This window comes from Squalius cephalus, assembly GCF_949319135.1.
Source record: "Squalius cephalus genome assembly, chromosome: 8".
Classification (NCBI taxonomy): domain Eukaryota; kingdom Metazoa; phylum Chordata; class Actinopteri; order Cypriniformes; family Leuciscidae; genus Squalius; species Squalius cephalus.
Genome location: NC_137129.1, coordinates 28,243,035 through 28,263,552, shown reverse-complemented (window position 1 = coordinate 28,263,552; position 20,518 = coordinate 28,243,035). Strand labels below are relative to the sequence as shown.

At 37.9% G+C, this 20,518-nt stretch overlaps 1 protein-coding gene across 2 annotated transcripts in view; it reads left to right on the top strand.

The window, feature by feature from the left end:
* Window positions 1–20,518, top strand: part of fkbp10a (FKBP prolyl isomerase 10a) — a 400,035-nt gene that overhangs the window by 262,502 nt on the left and 117,015 nt on the right. For both annotated transcript variants that reach the window (XM_079878975.1, XM_079878976.1), the window contains exon 8: window positions 375–517. In XM_079878975.1, the coding sequence (XP_079735101.1) occupies window positions 375–517 (143 nt within the window). The remainder of the gene's footprint in view (window positions 1–374; window positions 518–20,518) is intronic.

The following is a 20,518-nucleotide window of genomic DNA, read 5'->3' as shown; positions in this document are numbered from 1 at the left end:
TTGGCCAATAAACAGTTAATTTGGGGATTTTGTTGTAAAGTTAACTTATGTTGGCCAATGAAACTTTTTGTAATTATTTAAAATGCATCTGATCTGCACATTTACCTAGAATGTATGTCATTACCAATACTTTTGGCCACGGCTGAATGATCAACCTGATAATTCATATTTATATTTATTCATATTTATATAACTCTAAATCTATATCTCGGGAAAACTGCAAAGTATTTTCTGTGGATTAGTGAAAGTCTGTTTATAATTCAAGTTGAATGTGTTACCTGTTTTTTAGTTTTACTGTGTTGTTGTTATTGTTGTGTACAGTTATTATTATTATTATTTTAGAAATGTTAGCATTATTAATGAATTGTCTGCAGAGATGACTACCCAGAACCCCCGCGTGTCACGTTAGGTCAAGGGAAGTTGATCTCTGGTCTGGATGAAGGTTTGCAGGACATGTGTGTGTTAGAGAGGAGAGAGATCACTGTGCCACCCCACCTCGCACATGGCACCAATGGAGGTCAGTAACCATACTATTAAAAAAAAATAATAATTATAACCATTTAAAAAAAAAAAAAAAATCAATGCAGATTGTGCAAAGTGATGTTTCATTGTAATTGCACCACAAACATAGTGAGACATAGTGAATCTCTTTACTAGGTTTCCAAAGGCTGTTCCAAAAGGTTATCACCAAAAATATGCTACTGAAATATATATTTATTGCAGGAAGTGTTCAAGGAAGCGTTACATTTATATCCTTTACTTAGAATCCCAAACACAGAATGCATAGCAAACTCAGTAAAACAAGGGTCAAGAAAAATATTGACTATTGACATTCCCATCAAATTCCATTTAAAAATGTAATAATCAGGTTATATTCCGGTACTGAGACTCAAACCCGCAATGTTTGGGTTACAAGTACAACTCTTTAACCATTAGGCTACAACTGCCCCATTTGCTGACAGTATTTCTGCCCTGTGGGGGTTTCGGCTGAGACAGGCACGTGTTGGTCCGGACAAACAACACGGCGATGGTTGCATACATAAACTACCAGGGCGGCTTACATTAATGTCGCGACTCGCCCATCATCTCCTCCTTTGGAATCGGTCCAGAGGTCCTCTGGCATCTCCACATCTGGCCTGTGGATGGGATGTGGAAGACTTGAGTAGGCTATCACCAGTGGTGATTGACTCCATCACTCAGGCTAGAGCCCCCTCTCGAAAGTGGAGTCTGTTCGCTAACTGGTGTGCTTCAGTGTTTATATCCGAACTATAAACTTATATCCCAGAACTACTGTGATAATTAAAATTATTCTAACACAGAAATAATGATACTGTGTGGTTGAAAATATTGTTTGTTAAGCTGTTTCATACTTGTACATACGTAACTGCTCTCTCTGGGTCAACAGCAGCGCCAATGCAGATTTGAATGTTCCACTGTGATCGTTCTTGTCAAAGGTTTAATAGACATAGCTGAATCGTTGTGTGCATGGTGAGTACATAAAGACATTGTCAATGGATCACTGATTTCACAGTCATCATGGAAACAGACACTATTAAGAAACATGCCATAGTTCATTTTTTCTTTTTTTTCTGTTTAATGGCGATTGGTGAGTTATGCATGTCACCACCTCCTGGGCTGTTGTGCAATCATTTTTAATTATACAAATTATCTTATTATCTTATCTTTTTTTCTCTCTTACACTTTTTTCATGCTATAATTTGCTGATATTGTGTATTTGATGCTAAGTAAATAAATACATTAAAAAAAGTTTACTTGCAAATGGAGTTAGACGTGTGTCAATTGCTCCCCTTAAGTGTAATTTTTGCTTATTTTCAGACTACCCTACATTTTTATTTTATTCTAATTTGATCAGAAATATATCAAAGCATTTTTATGTCTTTGCCATGACTTCTAAATAGTCAAAGCAAGATAAGAAGGATCCTAAACCTGATGCTTTAGGAGACAATGGCACTGAATTTAATGTGGTTTTTAAGTGAAGAAATAAAACAAACTTTGCCTTATATCGGGGCCTTCAATCACGATCAGTCTCTTGTATATTAAGTGCAATAAGTTGATGAATGCAGTTCACTTAATGGCCACCGGTTTCGCTAATAGACTCTTTTAAAGCTGCCATTTCATCAGTGGAAGTTAAGATATATCTGATTCAATCCACTGTCTCTGACCATAGTCACAAGATTACCTCACTTAAAACCAACACTAATGTAACAAGAGTCTACTTGTTCTGGAGAAGACACGTGTGGCCTTGTCGTAAAGTAACGCTAGGCTACAGTCACCGTTCCCGAGTCGCACAGACGGAACAACATTAGAATAGTCGGCTTACCAGAATTGATTGAGGTTCCTTATCTGCCCTCCTCTCAATCATTGTTGAATGTATCTAGTAAGGATATTTTCCTGACTCCTCCAGAGATCGACAGAGCACATAGAACACTCACGGCCAAGTCAGTGGCAGGAGAGAAACCAAGAGTGGTTATTATTCAGCTTCATCATTACCAACAGAAGGTAGCAAATTAGCTCAAGGCAAATATGAATAATAATTTACAAATATGTGGGTCAGTTAATAGAAATAACTTGATGTAGAAGAATTAATGGTAACACTTTAGAATAATGGTCCATCATTAATAAGTAACTATGCAGAAAGTAATGCAGGACAAATGAGTAGTACTACATTAACACTTCAGCTACTACTATTAACTAATATGTAAACAAGCTTAACTAATCAGTAAGTAATATCAAACTTAGGACTGAGATAGTTCCTTATTAGGTAATCAATAATTACTTAATGAGATTGGCATCATTAAGAACTAACAGGTAATTCTGACAAATTATAAAGAAATACTAATTAATTACTAATCACAACATTAACGTGTCTGAGACGTTAGCAATTGTCTTTTTTTACTCTCAACGTGGTCACTAATTACTCAAGTGTTACCTAGTCACTATGCAGGAACTACTAGTCAACTGGACCATTATTTTAAAATATCTTTTTCACTTTAACACTAGAACGGCCATGGCGGTCATTTTGACCGTTTTGAATTTTATATCTGCAATAACTTTGTTGAAAAAATAAATACAATCCTGCTGGTACCTGACTTTTCCTAAAAGTGTCTGTATTTTCATTAAAAATGTTTTTCATATAAATTACACATAAGGCAAAAAAACAAATGAACATATTTACCTATTTCGGCCATAGACGGTCATATTGACCGCACGGAATTTCGCGGTATTATTATGGCTATACCAATATACACAACAATAAAATGTGGTTAAAAATACACTAAACATATTCAACAACAAATCATTTAAATGTAATGATATTCAGAACAGAACAAGAATGAAAAAATAACTATAAACAAGCCAAAATGAAATGCGTTATAAGCGAAAGTGAAAGTAAGCGGCGTTAGGCTCACGTAACTTTCTAATTAGAATCAAAATGTTTCAACATTTGCGATGTATTTGGATGGTAAACTATTTCTTTATTATAGGCTTTGTACTTCACTCACGTTCCAATATCGACGGAAAAAATCATCCTCTTCACATGCGCAAAATGGTACGAATTGTAGGCTACTAGGCTACAAACAGAGCAGTGGAATTTTTATATGTTAGGTTGACTATTTTATTATTATATTTTATTGTGGCTATAATGAACAGGCTGCAATGTCAAGATTGCAATACTGGAATATGGTTGGTGTGTGTGTGTGTGTGTGTGTGTGTGTGTGTGTGTGTGTCGGTGGGCGCGGACGCGGACGCGATCGAACTGTGTAAACAAATATGGGCTACTCCGTCATTTTGTTCAGGACATCTACGGATATTATTTATTTAGAAATGTATAATTAAACTTGTTTAAATGTACAGTTTGGTGTTGTTTTGTTTTTTAAAGACATATTAATACAATAAATGCATTAATCTCTCAATTGGGTATTTATCATTAAAGATATAGAGTTTGGAATATAGCGGCGCTTGCGGCAGTTCTAGTAGTTATGGAATTCTGGCACTTCTATTGTTAAATTATACTCCAAATCACTAGTAGTCCTTGAAGAGTGACTAGGTACTTGAGTATTTAGTGATGCATTTTATGACCATGTTCTGAGTAATCTTCAAGAACTACTAATGATCTGGACCATTATTTTAAAGTGAAAAAATGTTTTTCACTTTAAAATAATGGTCCAAATCACAAGTATTTCCTGCATAGTGACTAGGTAACACTTGAGTAATTGGTGATGTATTTTATGACTATATTCAAAGTTAAAATGATGACTGATTACATCTCAGACACACGATAATGTTCTTTATAATTTGTCAGTTAGTTAATAGATATTAATGAGGCTAATTCTGAATAGGTCAGCCAGAACCGGGAACACTCCCCATAAATCCTGATGTACTTGTTACATCATAAGAAGGATGGCGTCTACGCTCATATTAGTCTCTCTGTTTATCTGAGGTTTACCGCAGTCCGCCGTATCCAGGCTGTATCCAGATCTGATGAAGGACCTTTGCCTGGACACGATGACAACACAGTCCTGAAGTGTAAACCAAGCCATCCCCTGTGAAGGCCTCCTTCCCTTCCCTTTACCTCTGTACAGATAAATGTTGTCGGGATAGTTCGGGTTCACGTGGCTATGCAGACGCAACAAAAAAATTCTGTATTATACATTTTTAAGGCCAGACAAATAGTTTATTGAGGGTTGATTTGTAAAGAAGGACTACACGCCTGTGCACATATATATTCAAATGCGCATACCTTTGGACTGAACACGAAATGCGCATATGTGCGCGACGTCTGCGTTTTCACGGGTTTGCGTTTTGAGGTTTGCACAGAGATAACAGATAATTGTTTGCACATTCGAACCAATTTCAGGCAGTGCGTTCTCGAGACACCAGGCACTGTTTGTGTGGATGGTGTTGTGTTAGCGGCCACTAAGTTAATAACTAATGATCTTCGCAATGGAAGTGAATCAATATTTCAATATTTCAAAACTAACTTTAGCTGGACAATAACTTTATCCTAGAGCTGGGGCCCGTTCTTCGTACGTTGCTTATTACATCCGAGATCAAATGACACATCCAAGATGATATCATCGTGCGAATCATGATCTGGCTAACTCGGTTCTTCGAACACACTTGCCTTTATCGGGCGAGGAACCATATTTGGTAACTTAATCGCGCATTCAAACTGAGTCTCCCCTGCCTGTTTGCGTTGTCATATGAGCGCATAGATTTCTCCTAGCCAATCAGCGAAGATCAGGCTACGTCACTGATAGTCACATGATGGCATCTGACCAATCAGAAGTTGCGCGGAGCATTTCAAACTTCAGTGTCGTTCCGGATATTGGAAAGTGAGGTTATGCGCTACTACCTACTCCCACATCAGCGCTAATAACTTCAAAACAAAAAATTGTGAGTTGATGAAACTCACACATTCTATGGTTGAATAGTTGTGCAACATGTTGAGATAGGTGTTGTTTGCATAGATTTCTTGAAAGTATTGACATTTGTGGCATGAAAAATGGTGAGACCATATTTGATCATACGCCCTGTTCAGGTAAGATTAGCGAATGTCCATATTTAGACATACGCCCTATGCGTATAGAAAAGCCGTACTAGGGTATTTTTTCTACAAATAATGCATTATAACCACAGTCTATGATTATAACGTAGGACAATAGTATTTACTAGTGCATTGGATGTTATCACAGGTTTGAATAACATTATAAAGTGATCCAGTGGGAAACGTAACACATTTATAGACATTTTATATTGCCATAGATGTTGAAATATGTGTGGTTTTGGTCAGTTTTATGACCTTTATAACAGTTTTTAATACTTATAATGATATTTTGCACTTCTTATTATATATTTACCCTTTATGTGTAAGTTTTATGCCCTTGAAACAGTTTTTATCATAGTTAAATGCCATGTATTGGTGTTTTTTTTTTTACTGTGAGACTTATTACTGCTAAAATAAGTGGTACCACCAGTACTTGACCATACCAAAGATCAGTAGTACAGATCTTTTATAAATGTATACATTTATTTATAACATTTATAAATGCACAAATGTGCATTTATAAAATATGAATCATATTAGATGTTCTTAGGAGCACAAACCATAAATGAATACCCTATTCATTAATTTAATGAATGTTCCTAATAATAATTTAATTTAAAATGTTCCTAATAATAATTTAAAATGTTACTAAATAAATATTTTTATGTTTGTAACAAGTTTATGTGTTTTTATTATATTTTTATATATACACTTTTTAAGGGAAAAACATTACCCTAGACTGGCGAGGAACCATATATGGTAACTTCATTGCCCTTGATTTCCAACCTAAAAAAATATATATTTTTAAAAACTCACAAATGTTTAGAAGTCTTATAATATCCTCCAATAACACTCTATGGTTGAAATTTAGAATTTCCAAGTATTTCAATGAGTGCCCTATAAAGGGATAAGCGTATGTAATACAGTGAGCTTGATATTTAATTGTGGAACTTTCCTTACCACTTTCAAATAATGTGCATAAATGTGAATCTCTGAAAATTCTTAAGTCATGCACAGATCCTGGCCATTTTGCTTTCACATTTGTGATATGGAAGATTTTAGTCAACTGCCTTTTTTTTATTTGATATAATATTACTAATCTGGAATATTAAGAATCACAATAGTAACTGGGCTGCACATTTACATTGTGAACCCCCTTTCTGTTCACATAATCCCCTTCATTGAGGCCTTGGTGGCAGTCTATGGTAGCCTATAGTCTATGGTACCAATCACGTTAGTGAAGCCTGAGTGACATATCTGTAATTGGCATGGTCATGATTGTATGATCTTCATAAAAAAATATGATAGCCTAAAAAAAAAAAAAAAAAAAAAAAAAAAAAACCTGCTTTACAACATTGGGTCTTAAGTGGCTTGGAAATGCCACAAAAAAAAAATAAAAAAAAAATAAAAATAAAACTGTTTTTTAAACATAAAAGCGACAAAAAACGACAATTTCACGAATCACGAGAAAAAAAAATATATCTCAGAAAGAAAGTGCACTATCGCGCTGCGCTGGCCTTCCCGTATCAGCTCCGCTTATGAAGCCGGGATCTATGGCAATCCTGTTAACATGAAATAAGCCTGCTCCCAAGCAGGTTTAAGTTTGCGCACATGTTGCTATGACAGCAAGTCCAGGATGAGCGTTGAAGAACCAAACAATCCAAGATCAGGCCAAATCACCAACAATCAAATCCAGCTAAGTGAGTTAGCGACGTACGAAGAACGGACCCCTGTTGTAAAGCCTAAACAATCTGTTATGGTAATTTCCTATTATCTCTGTAAAGCTGCTTTTGAAACAATCCATATTGTTAAAAGTGCTATATAAATGAAGGTGACTTGACTTGATTTGACTAGATTAATCTCATTAAGTAATTATTGATCACCTAATAAGGAACTATCTCCTAAATTGGATATGACTTACTGATTAGTTATGCTTGTTTCTATATAAGTTAATAGTAATAGCTGAAGTGTAAATGTAGTCCTAGTCCTGCATTACTTCCTGCATAGTTACTTATTAATGACGAACCATTATTCTAAATTTTTACCGAATTAATATTACAATCAATTAACCTGTTCATCCAGCAAACAATCAGTATTGATCATCTAGAAAGGATATTTTTCGTGGTCACAGAAAAATGTCTTTCTTACTTGGTTCGGTACTACTTAAGATCATGCCATGTTAGCCTGACTCAGTCATTGTCATGAGAGAGGAAAGTTACAACATGGCGGTTGTGTTGAGGCCGGATCTGGGGCAAAGTGGGGTCAAAACGTTGAGGTCAAAACGGACCTCTTAGTCTTTTCAACATGAACATCAAGAAGAAGAAGAAGAAGAGGGGAGAGTCACTGAGATAGTGCCCCTTTTAACTTCTACATAGTAGTTCTATCATAAGGCAATTCATAAAACAGTATAAATACAAAAAACAATATGCAAAAAAGTAATAATACACACAATGTCCTGGAAATATTCATATTCATTCAAAGAAAGGGTTGTCAAGTCCTTTTATGGTCTTCTGTGTATTTCCTATGGCCTGTGCTTTTGTATGTGGAGAACTTTCCCCAACTGGAATGTCTCTGAGGTTCACAAGTTACCTGGCTAGTGTCAGCACGGGAATAAATGTTGATTATAATCAGTGGAAAGCAGACTTCTCAGAGCCTGCTTGGACCTTTGCTTGTTACAGTCTTGAGTGGTCTGTTGGATGATTCATTAAATATAATGAATAACTGTGTGTCTAAATGATCCAGCCACTAAAAGTAGGAGCTTATTTTACATGAAGCCATGGCTAAGATAGGGAAACCCGATTTGAATGTTATGGCAGATCTCTACAATCTGGGAACAAGGCCTTACTGATCTTTTCCTGTGAGGCTTTTCATCAGGATGCAGGACGGAAACAGATTCGTCGATTTGTGCCGATTCTTCTTCATAGGAGAACTCTGATCACTGTACTGACTGAAGGGGTAACACTTCATAGTCACTATAGTCATAGACTATATAGTCACTTATAAGTTATTAGTTAATGATGAATTAATCATTTACAAAACATTACGTTCATAAATGATTAATAAGTGGTGAGCTAACATTTTATGAATGTTTTGTTAATTCAGTTGCAAGTCATTTATTGCATACATTGATTGCTATTTAGAATAACAGTCGTGTTTTCTTGATTTTGTTTTTGTTGTTATTACTCATTATTGCACAAAGTGCTGTACTGTCCAGCATTAGGCAGCCATTGCAAGTACTTCAGTATTGGATATTTGTGTTAATTTCTTCTGACTCCAGTCAGGATCCTAGCAGCAGACTTTTGCACACAATGCAATTGATGAAAAAATTCTTAACAGTAAATTGAACATTATGTAGGCTACATAACAGTAAATGGTCAAAAGACAAACTTGAATCAAATCCCTACAAATTTTTTTTAGCCATCTACGTTTAACATTAGTGAACCAGCTTTACGAAGCTGATGGCGAGAGCCAATAACCAAGACCTCTGTCTTATCACTATTAAGACACAAAAAGTTTTGGGGTCATCCATATTTTTATCTCAGAAATACAATGAGAGAAAATAAACATCCAGTTTTCGACCATGCTTAGAGTGAATATAAATCTGAGTATAATCTGCATAAAAGTGATAATTAAGCCCAAGTGATCTTATGAGCAATCCAAGAGGAAATATATAAATGCTAAAAAAGCAAGGGGCCTAAAATTTAACCCTGAGGGACACCAGAAGTGACAGAGCAAAGCCCAGACCTGAAACCACTCATAAAAACATGCTGGCAGCGATCAGACAGATAAGATCTAAACCAGGTTAAAACAGTCTCAGAAACACCAAAGACATTTTTACTTTGGCTGAGTTAGACGTTGTGATTGACAGTATCAAAAGCCGCTCTAAGATCAAGAAGGATAAGGAGAGAGAACCAGAATCTGAAGCTAATAACAGATCATTGGAGACCTTGACCAAAGCTGTCTCTGTGCTATGGAGTTTACAAAAAAAAAAAAAAAAAAACAGACTGAAGGGGCTCAAAAATATTATTAACAGTATGATGATTGTGTAGCTGTAAAGCCACAACTCGTTCTAGAGTTTTTGCCAGAAATGAAAGGTTTGATATGGGGCGATAATTATTTAAATTGTCCAAATCAATATTATGCTTTTTTGGAACTGGTGTTACAGCAGCAGTTTTCAGTGCTGCTGGTAGAACACCAGCACACAAAGAGTCATTAATAATGCTGGGAACAGCCAGACACAAAGAGTTAAAAAAAGATTTAAATAAGCTTGTAGGGAGGGGATCAAGCATGCAAGTGGTGGCTTTCATACGTGATACCTCCCTAGTAAGCAACTCAGAGTTTATTTGAGAAAAATGAGTAAAAGATGTGCCAGAGAAACTAGGCAAGGGTGTTGAAGAGGAAACAGTTGTAGCATGAATTAGGGTATGGACATTGTACATTTTAGAACTGAAAAAAATTAAGAAAATTATTACACAACTGATTTTAAACAGGCAGAGAGGTGCCAATGTTAACTTTGAGGAGTCTGTTTATAGTTTGAAAGAGATGCCTAGGATTGCTTTGATTATTATCAGTAGTCTGAGAAAAATAAGCTGTTCTAGTAGACTCAATTGCATTCCCCCGAGCGGTCTTTCCAAACTTGATCAAATACATCCAAGCCAGAGTCACGCCACTTACGCTCCATTTTATATCAACCTGCCTTCTTTGAGTGCAGTTTGTCATTATACCAAGGGGCAGTACGAGCAAAAGTGACATTGTGTGACTTTAAGGGAGCGAAAGAGTCCAGATTAGAGACAAGAGCATTATTCAACTGTTAAATGTTGTCTTCAAGAGGAGCTGATGAAAGACCATGAAGAGAGGAAACAATTTTTTGCGACTTTGAGCAAAACGATTGAGCAAAAACTGTCAGATTAATGGATTTCCATTTACGAAAATTAACAGTATGTCAAGCCACCTTTATTTATATATCGCTTTTTACAATACAGATTGTTTCAAAGCAGCTTTACAGAGATAACAGGAAAATAATGCAACAAAGTTTGTTTCTAGAAGAAATCAGCGTCACAGTCCAGCTTAAGGAAGTTCACTTATGGCTAATTTTTGTTGTTAAAAAGTTTTTATTTGGTTCATATATACTGTATAGCCGCTCTAAAAAAAAACACAATGTCATCGTCCAGCTCAGTCCAGTTCTCATACATGTATAATGGTGTCAATGCAGGCAGATCAATAATATTGTTGAATATTAAATTAAATGTCCCCAACTAAAAAGCGAAAAAGGCTAGCATAAAGATGATGTACAAGGAAGAGGAAGTTCCACATTAAAAAAGATAGCAAAATGGTCAGAAAGACCAATATCAACAGCAGACAGCCGAGACACAAATGAAATATTTGCAATCACAAGGTCTAAAGTATGACCTTTGTTGTGTGTTGGGCCACTAATAAACTGTGTAAGATTAAAACAATCTATAGTAAAAAATAAAAAGTCCTTTGTCATCACATAGTAGTTTTGGTCAATGTGTAAATAACAATAATATCTGTTAATATGCAATAACAATTCGTTTGAATTTCATGCTATTACAGTTACAATTCCTGTTAAAATCCATATTGTAGTAATTAATTGCCCCCCAGGTCAAATGGGTACCTTTGTAGAGGAGCTGGATGTGCTGCTGACCTCATTCCCTGAGGATGGCAGTCCACTGGTAGTATTTGGCGATTTCAGCATTCATCTAAAGAAGCCTTATGCAACAGACTTCCTCTCTCTCCTAGCCTCTGTAGCGTCTGGACCAATCAGACACACACAAATTATTCATTTATTTAATGAATAATCCAGCAAACTCACTCTCCCAACAAAGGCCTGTGAAACTTCCCCCAAAAACTAACATCCCAAATGAAGCTAACTGTAGCTCCCTCCAGTCAACAGACACAGACACAAGGCGTTCTGGTTTACGAGCATTTATTAGTCAAACCATGTCATCCTCCATCCCAGGGGGTTAACGTAGAATGGCCTGAAACAATCCATCCCACAATATGTAAAGGGGGGTGTTGTCTCCATACGTTCACGAGGTAAGTCTTCCATTCTTTGTTCCATGTCATATTATGAGACTTGGTTTAAGTGAGGTAGCAACAACCAAGACTGCATTAATCAGCTTCAAGCAGGGTTACCGTCTTGTGAATAGGCCGTTCTAGGTAAGTCTGCTTTGTGAGCCGCTTTCCTTGGTCATCCAGTGCTGATTCACTGATCAGCAATCGCAGCTTTCTCACATGTCCATCTTAAACAGGATACACTTCAGTGACCTTGGCAAGTTTCCACTCATTTCGTGGTGCATTGTCATCTTGCACGATCACAATATCGTTGACCTGCTTTTTTTGCGGGTTTTGTGCCATTTTTGTCTCTGTTGAAGATTTAACATGTACTCTTTTTTCCACCTAGACCAAAACTCATTGGCTAAGTGCTGAACTTTATGCCATCTTTTGCGAAGATAAAGGTCTTCTTTCACGAAGTCTCCAGGTGGTGGCAAGACTATGGAAGACTTCATCGTCAAAATGTGATTGGGTGTAAGAGGCTGTGGCCCAGCTGGATCACTCAGCAAATGTGCTGTTAAAGGTCGGCTGTTTATAATTGTCATTACTTCGTAAAGGTAAGTTCTCAAAGATGAACTGTCAAGTCTTTGGGATGCCTGATCTAGAATGTATGTCAATACACTTCGTATTGTCCTGATCTGCCTTTCCCAGGCTCCACCCATGTGGCTAGCAGACGGAGGGTTCATGACAAACTCACAGCCCAATTGCTTGAGGCATTCTTGATCCATCTATTTAACCCCCTGAGGTCGGCTATCGCGCCGGCGCGATAGGCTCGTTTTTTTCCGTATGAGTGCAAAAAATAAATAAAAAATATATATTAATTTTTATCTTATATGCTTGTGTTATACATCAATCGATCCTGTTTAGTGTGTATTTTTTTGTGTATGCTCATAATAAAAACAAAGTGTTGTGCTTTTCGCCAAATAAAGAAAAATAAACATGATGCGAGTTCTGCCTCCTCTCCGTCAGTGAAGTCAATTCTGAAACGCGTCCGAAAATGAACTGTAACTCAGCGAATACTCAGTCAAACAGGCATACAGTCACACAGGCATGAAGCTTGAATTCTCTTCTTTTAAATGAAGTAATTTTTATAAAAAACAAATATTCACAGTTTATGTAATATGTATGCAAAGAGAGAGATGTCAGTCGTTCTCATCTCAGCTAATTAAGTTTTAATGTGCTCCGCCCACGGAGAGCGCGCGCTATTCAAACGCAAATGTGAGGCGATCCAAACAAACCTGTGAAACGCCCACATCAGCTGGATAACACACACCGCGAGTTCACTTTCAGACTTATGTACTTTACGATGCTGTGAGGAATAATACTATCTTGATAATAATCCTGCAAAAATTTACCTCAGAAGTTCTGGAAGTATCATTTCGAGGAGCAAACGGATCCCGCTGAGGAATAGGTCAGTTCTATTTGCTTTGTTCTAATCTGAATGAATGAACGCACAGATGCGTGCTGTTGTGGAGCTACTACAGCTGGCAAAAATACTGTTTAAATATGAATCGCGTTACTATGAATGAATGAACGCACAGATGCGCGCTGTTGTGGAGCTACTACAGCTGGCAAAAATACTGTTTTAATATGAATCGCGAATACAAAGAAAGATTACACTGGAAATATTGTTACAATTTTAAATGTTGTTGTAATTGTATAACCTTAAAAAAAATTAAAAAAATAAATATATATATATATATATATATATATATATATATATATATATATATATATATATATATATATATATATATAAGGATAGATGTAAACAAAATCTTAAAAGGTCATTATAAGCCTTCTCTTTAAATAATTTTATTATGCTTTATTAGTGACACATTTGGGAAGAGAATATATTCCAAATCTGAAAATACAGTATGAGAACAATTAACTGCACAATTACTAGAAATGTTTACCTTGGATATTGTACAATTTGCAAGCAAAATTTGTGGAAAAAAACAACAAACCAGTTATATATTGTCCTTGCATTCTTGTGGCTCAGTCACACACCTGAATGAATGGCTCATTACGTATGCAGCCTCATTATGCGGGCCCCATTGTCTCCGCAGGTGTGAATCACGCCCACCCGCATATGGCCTTTCCAAACAAAAAGTGTTTTACAAGATTTAAATCAATGTATTGTGTTATGTGAATGATTAGGCAGGATGATTTTCACATAATTTTGAAGAAAAAATTCTAGGCAACGTCATCCATTAGTCAAAAGTCTTATTTACATATATTTAGAATGTGTTTTATGGCCTTATTTCAGAAACTTTAGTTTTTTGTTTTTGAAAAAACCATGCATAAACATTATTCTATCAAAAATACAAACATGTACATGCAAGTTGTTCACATATTATGGTAGCCCTGTTTGTGCTAAATAGAGTGAATTTACACCTTTGCCATTAATATGTTTATAAGCAACTGAAAAAAGCACAAATGTCAGGGCATGTCAGAACATCTCAAGGACCCCAAAAACCCCTCAGACCCCAGAGGGTTAACTGCTTCCAGGAACTCACGTCTTGCGCCAACAAAGTTGGTGCCCTGGTCAGAACGAAGTTGTCAAACGTTACCACGCAGAGCAATGAGAGCACGAAGAGCATTGATAAAAGCATCGGTCGTCATATCATCAAGCACTTCTATGTGCACAGCACGAGAACACAGACAAGTGAATAGCAGGCCATAACGCTTCACTTCCCTCCTTCCATCTTTTACCCTCTGTGGTCTGAGGTGTTTTTGGGGCCCTTGAGATGTTTTGACATGACCTGACATTTGTGCTTATTTCATCTACTTACAACATACTATTGGCCAACATGTAATTTTGTTGTATTCAGCACAAACTCTGCTACAATAATATGTGAGCAAAATGGATGTACATGTTTGCATTTTATAGAAAAAAAAATATTATGCGTGGTTAGTATGTTTTGGGAAAAACATTGTCACTGCAATAAGGCCATTTAACACATACTGAATAGTTGTCCACAAGACTTTTGAATTACTATTCTTGTAGGCTAGAATTTTTTCTACAAAATTATGTGAAAATCATTCTGACCACTCTTTCACAAACAACAATATAACGATTTTAATTTTGCATGTCAGTTTTTGTGTCAGCACTGCTGTATGCGTGGGCCATGAATATTAATTTGATTCACACCAGGGGTGTGACTAAAGACACTCCTCCCCCCATGGCTAATGGGCCATCAAGGTGCTGTGAGGCAGCCTGAACAAAGAATGATGAACTAAGAATGATTCACTGAGGAATAAAAATGTAAAAATAACAGCATTTATTCAAAATAGAAATCTTTCCTAACAATGGAAAGACTTAAAGTTATTACTACCACTTAATACATCCTTTCCAAAAAGAAAGAAAAAAAGACTAAATTTTTGTTTTTTTATAAAAAAATATTTTTATTCAAAGAATCCTGAAAAAACTATTACAGGTTATAAAAAAATATATATTAAGCAGCACAACGGTTTCCAACATTGTTTTAAAAATCATTGCCGTTTTCTGTGACACACCACAGAGCTCTGTTATAAGTTGCTCCATAAACTCTTTATGGGACTAGTTACCATGTAGCTCTTTGTGCACAATGAAAGAGTTGGTGGAAGCAATGTCCAAGAAGTGTAGAAAAATCTTACTGTACCACTTCATGGTTTTGTGCTGTGTTGTGTAGTACTGTAACAGCTGATCAGACAGGTCAATGTGTTGTATGCAGTCACAGGTGCAGGACATGGAAATGTCTTTGTCCTCCATGTATCTTATGTTTTCACCCTCCTCTGCGCAGTGTCTCCTGTATAAGCAGGATGGATGGTTTTTGTCATTTCACACAAGAATAGGTAGGCTACTTTTATATTATGACGATGTAAACACAATTAGGCTACATTTCATCCGTAAAATATTACGTCTGTGGACTTACTCAGTATGATTCTCGATCGCACTAAGAACTGAAGGACACCTGCGAGCCCCTCTGCGGTGCTGGAGAAGGAGAGCTTGATGCAGACACATTCCTAAAAAACAACAACAAAATAAAACTATTAGCATACATTATTCAAAGTAAACTGATGAGCAAGTGATGGTTATGGACGCACAATGTATTTGTTGATGGGCCATAGGACGGAAAAATATCTATTTATGGGCCATAGACCGCGTCACCACGAGTATCTGTTGATGGGTATCCGCACGCATTTAGTGACACGCAATGAACTACATACAAATACATTCGCGAACAACACACATCACTAAATTTAAAACATTTACACCTGTATTCACAAACATCTATGCATAAGGCAGTATTGAAGCGTGTCATAGGCTAACCAAAACCGAACATTTATATAAAAATATAATGTAGACAGTATCACATATTTTACCAGAGGTTGAAATATATTTGCACTAAATCACATTATATAACCTAAGCAGATATTCGCAAACAAGCTACATTACGCATAAGGAAGTATTTTAGCATTATAATCAGTGTCATAAGCTAATCAAAACTGAGTGCAATATATTATTTACATTTAGCACTGAAAGGTTGCCTGCCAGTCTAGTTCACATTTCAACATGTTTCTGTCTATTTATAGATATATACATGTACGATATTAGGCTTAGTTCATGTTTTTACTCCAAACTCATTTCATAACATACATTTTAATCTGGCACGACAAGTTTAACATGTCTTACCTTAAAAATCTTCTCATCTTCAAATCGCATTTTTCTGAGGTAAATCCAAGGTAAACAGCACAGCACAGCACAAACACAGTCTTCCAAACTCGATGAAAAGCAGAGGAGTGAGTTACCGAAGTCTCTGATTCTTTGTTTTGAGGTAATGAGGGCGTTTACAGGTCTGCGTTCTGCCGCATGGATCATTTGCATGTCAATCGCTCGTGCGCGCGTGGGCGTGGTCACATTATAGTTAATTAGGACACGTTTGAGAAACTGTACATGCCGCTGCTTTCATACGGATTACTTAAAAAGAGAATATTTGTTTTTTATATAATTTACATACTTTAAAAATAGAGACTCCAAGCGTTGTATAGACATGTGTTTCAAGTCTGTGTGACAAACATTCGCTGAGTTACAGGTCATTTTCTGTCGCGTTTCAGAATCAGTTTCTCATTGAGAGAGACGGCAGAACGCGCATCATGTTTATTTTCTTTATTTTACGAAAAACACAACATTTTGTTTTTATTATGAGTGTACACAAATAAAAGAAGACATTTAACAGTTTTAAATTATGTACAACACTTGCCTGTATGACAAAAATCGACGGAGTTATTTGAGTCAATAAGAACAAAAGTGAGCTGGTATCGCCGGCGATACCGCCGACCCCAGGGGGTTAACGTAGAATGGCCCGAAACAATCCATCCCACAATATGTAAAGGGGGCTGTTGTCTCCATACGTCTCCATCCCGTTAGCCCTTAGCTCATTCATTGTAATGCCACGTCCTTGGTGTTGCACTCGCTGATGGTAGTGTGCAACCAGTAACTTTGTTATGTGACTGGTCTTTGGTAAGACTGCCGGGTGCCTGATGTGAGGGTGCAGAACAGCATGCTCTAATTGACCTCCCACCCTGAGGATGCCTTGTCCATCCACAAAAGGATTTAGCCTTTGCAGGTTGCCTTTGGTTATTTCCTCTTTGCACTGAAGACTTTGAATCTCCACAGAGAAGTTCTTCCTCTGGACGATGCTTATGATGGTAAGTTCTGCATCTTCTCTCTCTTCCAGGCTGCTGGCTTCGTTGGTTCTTGATGTCAACCCTTTGAACTCTTTGACACATCGCTTAAGTCTAGCGATGGCTTTGACCAACCTCGTCCAGCTGGAGAACTTGAGTAAGCGTTTAAGCAGTGAATCTTCTGTTGACAATGTTTTATGCACAAAGACCTTACGAACTTCTGGGTCTTCAACTGCAATGTCTCCCACCTTACTATCTCCACTGGGAAGCTCTTCACACCAAAGAAAATCTGAACCGTTAAACCAGTTAGAAGCAATGAGCTCTTTTGCCTTAAGGCCCCTTGACGCATGGTCAGCTGGATTTTCTTCCGAGGACACGTATCTCCATTGACTTGGTTTGGTACTGTCCTTGATGCGCTGAATGCGGTTTGCCACAAAAACATGGAACCTTCTTGCATCATTGTTGACGTATAAGGACGACATTGGAGTCAGTCCAGAAGAATTCCTGGACCTCTGCTATATCCAACTCCTTTCTGAGCAGATCACTTGTACATACAGCAACAACAGCTGCTGAAAGCTCAAGTCTTGGAACGGTTGTGACTTTCGTAGGAGCCACTCTGGCTTTTCCCATCACCAAAGCACAGTGAGTTTGTCCTGATGTCCCGATCACTTTCAGGTAGCTGCACTCTCCATATCCTGTGATGCTAGCATCAGAGAAGTGATGGAGCTCATATTTCCGGTCTTCTGGAAAACTTGCTGGAAGGTAACATCTGTCTATCTTGAGATCACCTAGATTCTGTAGGTCCAAGAGATTTGGATTCCCATTGTGGTCGAAGATCATCTGACAGTGGTTCATCCAATCCGACCTTGTCCCGGCACATTTGCTGAAGCATCTGCTTTCCGACTAGAACGAACGGTGCTACAAAGCCAAGAGGGTCATAGACAGACGCAACGGTCGATAACACTCCTCTTCTAGAGAATGGTTGTTCACTCACCACTATTCTGAATCTGAACTGATCTGAGGTAATGCACCAGTTAACCCCTAGGGCTCTCTCCATTTGGAACTCTCCCAAGGCTAGGTTGATGTATTGCTGTTTGAGCACACTCTTCTTTGGGGATTGATTCTAGCACCTCCTGGCTGTTAGAAACAAATTTGTGGATGCGTAGCTTGCCATCGCTACAAAGCTGTCTTGCTTCACTGACTAGCTGTTTCGCTTCTTCTTCTGTTGACACACTGGTCAGCCCATCATCCACATAAAAGTTTCGTTTAATGAAGTGGATGGATGCTTCACTGAAACGACCTTGCCCTTGTGCAGCAATGTGTTTTAGGCCATAGTTTGCACAGCCGGGAGACGAGGCTGCACCAAACAAGAGCACTTTCATCCGAAAGACGGATGGTTCGAAGTGGTAGTCCCCATTCTCCCACCAGAGAAACGTTAGATAGTCTTGGTCTTCTGCTCTTACGTGAAATTGATGAAACATGCGTTCTATGTCGCACATTATTGCTACTGGACCCTTGCGGAAACAACAGAGAACACCTACCAATGTATTGGTCAGCTCTGGCCCCGTAAGCAGATGATCGTTCAATGACACGCCTTGAAACTTTGCTGAGCTATCAAACACAACGTGTATCTTGCCTGGTTTTTGTGGGTGATACACCCCGTGATGAGGGATGTACCAAACAGGGCTCTTGTTGATTTCTTCTTCAGGAACTTTCTCAGCATCTCCACTCGTCATTGTTTCGTTCATGAAGATTAAGTAGTCCTTGTGGTACTGTTTGTCTTTCTCAAATCTCCTCCTCAAACACTTAAGGCGATGAACAGCACATTCCCTGTTGTCTGGCAGACTCGGCCTGTCTTCTTTAAATGGCAAAGGCATTTCACAGTGACCGCCGGCTTGATCTTGATTCCTTCCTCCATTATTGAAATGAAGCAAAGATCTTCTTGTGAGAAGTGAGCATCCTCCACGCTTCTTTCATTAAAGTCTGACTCCAATATCTTCATAACATTTGGCCAAGTGACTAACTCATTGACTTGTGTTCGACATATGTTTCGGACTTCTCTTGTCAGATTGGCAGATGACTGAAGGCATGACATTACTTGTCTGACAATAGTTCTGTGGCTGCTTCCAATTGCATCTCCGTAGTCGACACAGGAACTACCAGGGCCAACAATACTCCATCCGAGGTCTGTTCTTTGAGCAAAAGGCTCCTCATCTCTGCCTGACACAACTTCTCTGGGTAACAGGGCTTGAGAACAATTGTGAGACCAACGTCACAGTCAATTAAAGGAGCAATCTCTTCTCAAAGATGCTTTAGATGAGGCCATGCTCTTGCTGTCTTGGGTGTGGGAATGTGACTTACATTGACAGGAATGAAGTCTCTTGAATAGGTTTACCGGAAGAGTGATTTTCTTCGCTGAATAAAAACCTCTGATCTGCAACCCAGTTACCTTCTGACTTGGAATGACTGTACTTCTCGATGACAATGTTGAGAGTTTTAGTTGCACTGGCTCCTTCTGTGTGTCCAGAGCGTCTGCCTTTTCTTTCAGGATAAAGGTGTTGTCACTTTGGTTATCCAGTAAAGCATATACGAGAACTTCATGCTCTGGGCTACTTGTTGACAACCACAGTGGAATAAAGGTGGATGTGTATGTTCCATTCATGTTTTGCACCACACGGTTAGAGGTGGCTTCCTTAGAAGCTTCATTTGACTGCTTAGAATCTGTCCTTTCCTTTGACCTCTCCTTCTCTTTGGCTTGTTTCCAACTCTCCTTTCTCTGGTCATCTCTGTGATCCTTCTTTCCGTCATCCCTGACCCGGTCTTCATGCAAACAGGTAGGGTGCTTCCTTTTACATGTCGCAGACACTCCTCCATTCACAGTTCTTAGAACGGTGTCCTGTCTTCAAGCATCCAAAACACAGTCCTTTAGTTTGCACAAACTTGACCTTTTCTGAGATTGACTTTTCTTTGAACTTTCGACATGTTTGAATGCCATGGTGCAACTTCTCACAAAAGACACATGTTTTAGGGTCTGGGTTTTCTTCTGAGCTGCTTGCCAGCACCTTTGCACCAACATTTCGAGGCTTTGGTGTCTGAACCTGTTAACCGTTGCCAGTGCGCGGGCGCACTGAAGCGGTTTTTTTTTTTTTATATATAGTTCAAAGTTACTATCAGATTTAATTTTATACCTTGACAAACTATACATCA